This window comes from Choloepus didactylus, chromosome 2 (assembly GCF_015220235.1).
Source record: "Choloepus didactylus isolate mChoDid1 chromosome 2, mChoDid1.pri, whole genome shotgun sequence".
NCBI classification, from domain to species: domain Eukaryota; kingdom Metazoa; phylum Chordata; class Mammalia; order Pilosa; family Megalonychidae; genus Choloepus; species Choloepus didactylus.
The window spans coordinates 203,554,822-203,564,062 of record NC_051308.1 but is presented as its reverse complement, the minus strand read 5'-3'; the positions used below and the strand labels follow the sequence as shown (position 1 = coordinate 203,564,062).

At 45.9% G+C, this 9,241-nt stretch overlaps 1 protein-coding gene across 2 annotated transcripts in view; it reads right to left on the bottom strand.

The window, feature by feature from the left end:
* Positions 1-4,652: 4,652 nt before the first annotated feature.
* Positions 4,653-9,241, bottom strand: part of EIF2B3 (eukaryotic translation initiation factor 2B subunit gamma) — a 222,993-nt gene continuing 218,404 nt past the window's right edge. For both annotated transcript variants that reach the window (XM_037827384.1, XM_037827385.1), the window contains exon 12: positions 4,653-4,816. In XM_037827384.1, coding sequence (XP_037683312.1) covers positions 4,764-4,816 — 53 coding nt within the window. In that variant the 3' untranslated portion in view covers positions 4,653-4,763. The remainder of the gene's footprint in view (positions 4,817-9,241) is intronic.

The following is a 9,241-nucleotide window of genomic DNA, read 5'->3' as shown; positions in this document are numbered from 1 at the left end:
TCAAAAAGCAGGAACATTTTTATGGCTCTTGCTACATATTGCCAAACCGCTTTCTGAAAACTTATGCCAAATGACATCATCTCCAGAGCCTTAGTCCTGGGGGAAAGGAACCTCTAGGCTGAGGGGGTGAGGACCTAACTGGTTTGTTACTTCAACTGGTTCATTCATCCTGCAAAGTGCCTGTGAAGGGACTAACATATGTATGATGCTGTTGTGTTTGCCAAGTAGTAACTGCACATTAAAAGCAGGATACATGCATAACACTTTCTCCTCCCTGTTATAGATATCATTTGCCAGGGAATGGTTTAGAGTCAGTACTGTGTGTCATCAGGACTGCGAGTAGAGCTGCTTTGCTGTAAGTAGTTCTTGAGATTTTCCTTCTTAGCAGGCTCTGCAAGGCATATGGTCCATGGAGAAATAGATCTGTAATCACCTGGGCCTTGGGACTCTGCTTACACTGTAGGTCCACCAATGCTAACCTTTTTGGCAAAGTTCAGCATCTCTATGGATGTTTCCAGGACAGGGCCCATCTGCTGAGATCTCTTGCTTTGTAATCCAAACTCCAGGGTGGGAGAAATTGGTCTACAATTCTTGCTTCTCCAACCTAGGACCTAGTGTCCTTTGGCTGTTCCAAGCTCCAACATGACCTTTCTTCTCCTCAACAAAATGATTTCCTGAGTGCAGCTGAGCTTAGCCAGGACAAACTAGAGCCATAGAGCCCAGGGAACAGGAAGGGATGCAGAGGCTCCTCTTCTTTCTCTGCAAGCAGCCTGCTTCTCTATGGAATGGCTTGTTTCACTGTCACTTCCTCCCACTGGACCTGGGCATGTGCTTTGGACCCAAACCAGAGAAATTCTCCAAAGAAGAACAAAGGAGAAAAGCAACCTAATTAAATTTATTATCACTGAAGAATAAATATAATTATTGATATATGAGACAAACCTGTCTTGGGGTCTCATGTGTGTCCTCCACACACCCATGCTGACCACTTAGGATTGCAGAGTACCTGTTTTCTAGGAGATCACAGCCTAAGGGAAAGCTGACATATATCAAGACCTAATGGAACAGTATAAGGAAGCTTCTGTGGGACTCAGTGCTAAGGGGGAGCACAAGGAAGGGGAAACCACTGTAAGCTGGGTTCTCAGGTAGGGTTCCTAGGGCAGAGGTTCAGAAGTGAGAGGAATTGGATAGGAGAGGTGGCAGGATGACAGAATATAAAAGAAGACATGATACAAGATATGGATCTTTCACTTACTGGTGAGGGATTTTGGGCAAATCACATACTCTATGATATTTACACAAGGATTAAATTAGATAATATATGTGGATGAGGAACAGTGCCAAGAAAAGTGAGGTGAAACACATATGCACATGTGTGCGCACACATACCCACACACCCACACACCCACATAGTGTTGGGGAAAGTGACCAGCCTGGTTTCAGGGATCAGGGAAGGGTCCAGGTGGGAGTCAGTCGAGTAGCCAAGGCAAGCCCTCTTTCCCTAGCATTCCCCTGGGTTTCTTACTCATTATGCTTTTGACTGACCTCCATTATCTGAACCCCAGCCAGAGTCAATGAATCTGAGAGTGGGAGGGAAGCAGAGGCCTTGGGCAGCCCTCCACCCATTATGTTAAGGGGCCAAGATTGGAAATATATGCCCCTTTCCTGTAGACAACTTCAGACCAACAGCACTGGACAAGCCTTTGGTGCCAGAGGCTGCAACCGAAGATCAGAGAATGGCCCTTCACCTTGATTGTGGGGGAAGGAAGGAGACTGAGAGTCAAAGCAGCACCTCCCCATTTATCCATGGCAGGGAGGTCCCTGATGTAATCCACCTTGGGCTGCCTGGCCTCCAGCAGAATATGTTCTCCTGCCCAGCCTCTTTCTCCCTGTAGGATCCATCAGAACTGAGCTTCCTAAACCTTCTGTTTGTGTGGTCCTTCCCGCAGATTCCCTTTTCCTCAGACATATTTAACTATTCAGAAAGCAGCATACAAAAACCTGGCTTATGTAACCCCTTAGGGGTAGGGATGGCTGTGGATGAAGAAATTGTACCCCCTACAATTCTCTGGAAATAGAAATAGCCCCTAAACCAGACTGTTTGGGCCTCTAGATTGCTCTTGGAGCTATAGCTAAAGACATTTCCCGTCTCTCTCCACTGGGAATGGGAATAAGATGGGAATAGTATCAGAGTGAAGGACTGGGAAGAAGTTTGGCCTCTGGCCTTGGGAAAAAGCTTAGAGGGCAGTCTTGGCAGTCAATCCCCTTACAGCCACAGGGGGCTATTGCCAGCAGGCGGGGGTGGGGGTGGGTAATTTCTATGGAGGGAAGGGTTCCTGTAGTAGTAGCCATTATATTTTGTCTGAACTGGAAAGCTCCCAGAACACTGTTCCCCAGCACCAACCCAGAGTCCTCCCTGATTTGGTGTTAAAGGCCTCTTCCCTCTTTGCCTCATCAAGTATCACTAGGAAAGGCAGGGCAGATCCTATCCCTTCTTCTGCCTGCCTGGCTCTTGTGGCCTCTGTGTATGGAGAGGCAAGAAACTGTCTGTCCAATGGACATTCAGTTGCTTGCTATAATTCAGACATACTCAAAAACCCTCTATAGCTGCTGCCAAAAGGAAACAAAAATTGTCCCTGCCTTCTGGCAGACAAATAGAGCAAAGAGAAGAGAAATCAAAGCATCTTGGGCACCCACCCAGTCCTGGAGTTGTGGGAGACAACTGTTGCAGTGTCCTGAGCTGGGGCTACTCCAGCTGGAACCCAAATTCAGCAAGGCCTTCCCCTGGGAAACCCTTACCTTTTCTGTCTTTTCCAGCAACCTCCTTTTCTTGGTGCCAGGGGTTGCTGATGGGCTCGTGCAAGGGGAAGGCAGAGGAGAGGCTTTCCCTCTACTTCATTGCCAGGGGTTTCAAGGACTCAGTGGGGAAGGAAGGGGAATAGGAGGGCTCTGAGACAGTTTAATCAATCGCTTCATCTCCCTGCAGCCCACCCTCGCTCTAAACCTACCTAACTCCATCCCTTTTCTGTTGTCAAGGAGCAGCCTTCTGGCCTCTTGGGTCATTAAGACCCCAGTGGCCAAAATCCTGGCCATCCAGATCTCAAGGGTCAGCAGCCTTGGACTTTCTGAGAAAGGGGCAAAACCTGAGAATGGGAAGGGCCTTTTAAAATGCTTTCCCATTTTGCAGATGGGAAATTCAGGCACTGAGAGGCAGTGAGTTGGCCAAAGCCAAATAACATTTTGGTGACGAGGCCAGGACTCTGTTCCCAGCAGCATGCAGGCCCCACAAATTTCATTTGAGTTCCAAAGGAAAGCCAACACCTGGTCCTCCTTGGGACCAGAAGGACCATCACACCTCATTTTATCCCCCCTTTTTTTCTTAGTAGTTTCAATCATTTCTGCTGGGTCATTTCAGCTCCTGGCCAATTATGGAAAACTTTCAAGAACTTTGTCCTGACCAGTGGGGGGAATGTGGAGCTCTAGAGCTCCCAAGAAGGCTGTGTGGGGTAGAGATCCCCCAGGGTAGGAGTGCTCACCTAGTCTATCAGAAGATCAGTGGGAACAATTGGATCAGGACAGACTACTCAAGTGAACTTGAGAGCCTTGAGATTTTTGAAGCAATGAAGAAACCAGTCTTTCAAATCATTCTTTATAATTACTGCCACCCACAGTGAGGACATCAAGAGAAATCTTTACTTTGATAATTCTAGGAGGTGAAATCTTACCCCAGGAGCCACTTTTATCTTCCACCAAACACCTGCAGGTTGTAAAAGTTGTGCAGGGAGGGGCAAGAGCAGAGTGTATATGTGTGTTAGGGAGAGGGGTTGGTGAAGGGAAGGTAGATAGGACTGAAGAAAGGCTGTGAATAGGGAATCTCATTCCTCAATTGTCTGAAGCAGAAGAGTATGAATAATTAGGATATAAAGGAGTGCAGCTGAAGAAGAGTCAGAAAAAACATCAAACCTTGATACAGGTTCCTAGCTCTTAGCAGGTTGGACAGACCTCACTAAGGGAAGGCAGAGAGGGGTCTGGGTCTCAGATCATGTCTCTCCTTCACTACTCTTGCTTCCAGTAAAACCTGTGGGGATAACCTTGTTACCTGCGCAGGGGCTGCCTCATGCTTGCTTTAAGAGTCTCCGAGAGACAATAATTGAGCTGGAAAAAGTGGCTAGAGGCTGAGTAGGAGTAAACTGTAGGGGGAGGGAGTAGGGTCAAGAGCTGGGAGTCTAGAATCTATGTGGGAGCAGAGAGTAGAAAGTTCTGGGCTAAGGCTCAGGGTACAGGTTGCCCAAACCCATCAGATGCAAGGGCCGCGGCATGTGCAGTAGTGGCATTGCCTGCAGCTGGTTCCTTGGGTCTGGAAAGTCTGATTTGGGTCACAGACCGAAGTAGTCCCAGGTCCTTTCAGGTGGGAGATACTTTACGGAACAGGATGGCCCAGCAAGTCAGAAAGTAGTCCCAGGAGCTTTACCATTGGGCAGCTGCTGCCCTTGCCTGATAACCTCCAGTACAGAAGGGGTAGGTTACTGTGCCCCAGCCTATTCCACACACTTCCTCTAGAGGGTTTTTGTCACAGGACCCATGAACACACACTGTGTATTCCTGGAACCCACCTAATGCAGAGGTTGGGACTGCTCCACAAGTCTCCAGCATGCCTTTGGAAACCCATCTTTATTGGGAAATAAATACAGAGTCAAACAGGTGGGCCAGCCAACATCTGCAGTTTTCGGGGCTAAGAGGAAGGATTCTGACTTCCTTAGAACTCAGATCTCCATGAGCTGGTCATTCCCCACGATCACTTCGTTTACTCTTTTGGCTACAAAAGAAAAGGAAAAGGTTTTCTGAGAACTGGCAGCAAAAAATGTCATTTCAAACCCAAGTGCATCTAATACATGATCACAAACATTTATTTTCTCCTACTATGATTCCACTCTTGGGAACATAACTTGTCAAAGGGGTTAAAGGAGAGGGAGCATCTTCCCACACAGGAGGATGGGACCGACTTACTATACATCCACTGGTCATATAGGGTTTGTTGTGAGGATTCAGTGAGTTAATCTGAGTGATCAAATAAATAGTGATAATTATTGTTTTGGTAAAGTTCAAACTCATAAGGCCTTCCATGATCTGGCCCTTGCCTACCTTTCCCACTTTATCTCACACTATTCCCCCTTTCATACCATGCCATACTGTTTTCATATTTCCAGAACTTGGCACGTGCTGTTCCCTCTGGCTAGAATGCCTTTCCCCTATTTTCCCCCACCGCACTCTTACTTACCCTAAATGCCCTAATCAAGCACCTTCACTATGTGATGTCTTCCCTTCTCAAGTATCCATTTCCTGCTTTGTGAAATCACTGTATAAATACATAGCTCTATCCCTACATTATCTCTACATTCTCCTCTACTTCACAATAAGCATCTTGAGGGCAGTGGTGGTGTATTTATGATTCTACCTCCAGTACCTAGCATAGCTACATGAAAGATTTCAGAGGTTTTGGGTAATGATAAGGACAGTGAATGACCATATAGGTGGAGAGCTAAAACTGAGAAGAGGTAAAGGTTTGAGAGAAGTTCAGGGTGTCATGAAGCTGGAGGGTTGGATAGTTCATTATTCTTGGACAATGTTTACGTATCCAAGATGTTGGGAAAAAGTGAGGGGTGGAGGAGGAGGACTGTGAACCAGACTGCTTTTGCCCACAGGTGCCTGTTCACACTGTTCCCCTTTGCTTGAGAGGTTCTTCCCCTTTGTACATTTGTTCAATAGTCAACATTTTCAACATTTAGCCTTAACGCCTTCCTTTAAGATGGTGTTCCTGATCCTTGTGCCAAGAACTGAACAGTCCCTCCTTCATGTCCCTAATTAATTAACCCTGACAGTTTTGCACCATTGTACCTATGATACTTTACTGAATGTATTTCTTTATTCATCTGTATCTCTATAATAGGCTGTAAGTAACTGGACAGCAAGGACTGAGTCTTATTCATCTTTATACCCCTAGCCTAGCAATGCCTAAAACAGAATAGGCACTAATTAAGTATTTCTTGAATGTGTGTGTGTTTTGGCTGTTATATGTGGATATGAATATAGGAAAAGAGAACATAATTGACACATCTGGTGCAATACAGCAAGGTTGCTTGGGGATCCACAGCATCCTCAGGTCTGTTTCTCTTTAATATTCGTCAGTAGGAAGAGAAACCTAGGTCTGATCCTTTCACAAAGTTTGCTGCTCCAGCATCAATACTGGACAGAGGCAATTTCAACTGAGAGGAAAAGGACAGGAAAGGGAAGAAGACAAGGTGACAGTGCAAGAAAGGAAAGATTCTGAATCAGAAAGACTTGGATTCTAATTTGACTTTGAGCAAATTATTGTTTGGTTTTGCGCAAATTATTTCACGTCTTCATATAGTTGTTGTGGGGATTCAAAGATATAATTGCTGTAAAGAGCCCAGCATGGTGCTTTGATAACTATTAAACTGTTGTTATTGCATGTCACTTTTCTCCAGAAGTTGTAGAATGGGGCTGGGGCTGGGCTGATTTTGATTAGGTTGTTTCCATGGAGATGTGACCACACCCATTCAAGGTGGGTCTTAATTAGCTTACTGGAGTCCATAAGAGAGCTCAGTGAGGGAGAGAGCAGAGAGCCAATACAGACCCAGAAGCTTGGAGAAGGTGAGTCATTTTGGAGAGAAGCTAAGATATGTAACCCAGAGTTTACCGCTGGGAGAAGCAAGCAAGGACCCACAGGAGCTGAGATAGAAGTCCAAAGGCATTTTGGAGAAAGCCACTGAAACCAGAAGCTAAACCTGGGAGAGAAGGTTCAGCAGTGCCAGTCATGTGCCTTCCTATGTGACAGAGGAACTCCGGATGCCATTGGCCTTTCCTCAGAGAAGGTATCTATCTCTTGATGCCTTAATTTGGACATTTTCATGGCCTTAGAACTGTAAATTTGCAACCTAACAAATCCCCACTGAAAAAATCAATCCATTTCTGGTATATTGCATTTCGGCAGCTTTAGCAAATCAAAACAGCTGGGCACTCCTGCTCTAGGAGGTTCTCCTTTTTAATACTTCATAGCCATCTGCTTCCTTAAGGGGGAAGAGTGGGAAGGAGGCCCATTATATACTGGATGTGTTCAGGGTGCTAAATTCCCCTGGGCTGGGGCTAGTCCTGGAGTCTGACTTGTCAACCAGGCTCCACCCCTGAGGTAAGGCTGACACAAAAAGAATCAAAGATATGCTTCTTTGGATAGCTTCCCAGGGTACTTCCAATAGCTCCTTTTTATCCTCTATCCCTTTATAGCCCTGAGTCGGGCCTCATCATCTCAAATCTAGACTCTGATATCTGCTCTTCCTTCATCCAGTCTTTTTCTAGTTTCCAGGGACACTGGGCTTTTCTGAAGACAGACCTAATTCCAATTAACATCCCTCTTAGACCTCAGTGCTCCAGACCAGAGTGGGGAGTGAGGTGTCTGGGGAAGAAAACCCTTTTCCTGTTCTGCCAGGCTCCAAATAACCACCTGAGCCTTCCTTCTCTTCCCTGTCCTTCCAAGCTTTCTTTCCTCTGGTATGCTCTTAGCATGGGGTAAAAGATTGCCTGCTGACTAGAATTCAGGGGAGAGAGACATCTGGCATGTTGGGGACAGATGTGTTTTCATGGAGATTCAGTAAGTTGGTTGGAATCTTGAGGGAAGCAATAAGTAGAACCAGTTCTGCCTGGCAAGGGGTGGAAGTGGGCTCCAGTAAACACACTGGGAAAGTTCTGGGCTGGAATTAGGCTGGGAAAGATTGAAAAGGGAAAAGTAGAGAGAGGATGGTAAATTGGGGGAAAAACCAATGGGATAGAAGGGATTAAACAAGTCACAAATGAATAGCTGCATTGTTGGGAAGTAGGGCTTGACTAGGTACCCATCAGGTCTACTCTCAAGATCAAAGCAATGATCTCTGTGGTAACAGGAAAGAGATCAAGGTTCTTATCATGGAGAAGACCACTGACAGTGAAAAGAGACTCAGATAAAGTATCCAATTAGTCTACCAGGTTTTGACTTTGTTGACTGTGGCCTTTCTACTGCTTGAATAGGTCAAGCTTGGTTGCTAGGATTTTTGCCAGATAATTATTAACCGAGAGTGCTGGGTTGAGGTGGAATGGTGTGAGAAAAGCCAGAGTTGTTTGAAAATGGTTTGTTACATTAGTAGTGCCAGAAAAAGGCAGAAAGGGCCTACATTGGGTTAGGAGAGTCACATTTTTGGGGTAGAAGACTGCTATGAATGTGCTGACTGCGGTATGCAAATGAATGGAATTTGGAGAAGGGATGGCATTACTTCTAAAGATGAATGTTTTTCCTGAAATCCCTTCATGTGAGCAGGACTAACTGGGGACTTTGCTATCCACTAAGCTCTTTGCTGGTGAGGACTTGAGTTACTGATGTTTGTCTTGATCATCTTTAGTAACAGACCTTGAGTGCTGCACTGATGGCTAGGAGTTCGCTTTCTCCACAAGTATCAGGCTCAAAGAAAAGAAAAGGAGACTGCCTAGGGAATGCCTGTGGCAGAAAGTAACTAACCACTGTGCTGGATGCACTGGTCCCACCAGCATAGAGGACAGGGAGCAGAAAGTGTCAGTGCTGTCCAGTTAGGGCCCAACCGGTCACCTGTTCTGCAGGAGGATCATTAGGGGTATTCTGCTAAGAAGTGAGCACACAGTATGAGTTAAAGTCCAGGAGATGCTGAAGCCCCTGACATCCTAGGAGCATAGATAGCTGTGCTCCCTAATAGACAATGCCATGCCTCAAACCCTCAACATCTGGCACTGTTGTCATTCATGGGTTTTGCACTTAGAATGAAAAAGTGTCCTTGCAAAGTAAAAGGAAGGAGCACCATTACCTTGTTGGAAAGGGGAGGAGAGGAAGCAGAATAGTTTCAGCACATAAGAAAGGAGGAGTCTCTAGGGTGGTGACAAATGGAGAGTACATTCATTCAATTGTGCCTATGGATTCTAAACCCTTTTTAAAAACAAAAAAAAGAGGTAGCAACTCCTGGCTCCAGGAGGGGCTGAAAGCACTTGGCGGTGTGGAGGGGAAACCCCTACTTTTTGCTAAGCAGGAGATAATTTATAAGGACAAAGAGGCAGGAAAGGGTAGAAGAAATACTGTATGAAACCCTACCCAGAAGAGACCAAAGATGACAGAGAAATGAAATGTGGAGGCAGGGGAGGGAACAGGATAAGGAAGCAGCTCCACAGA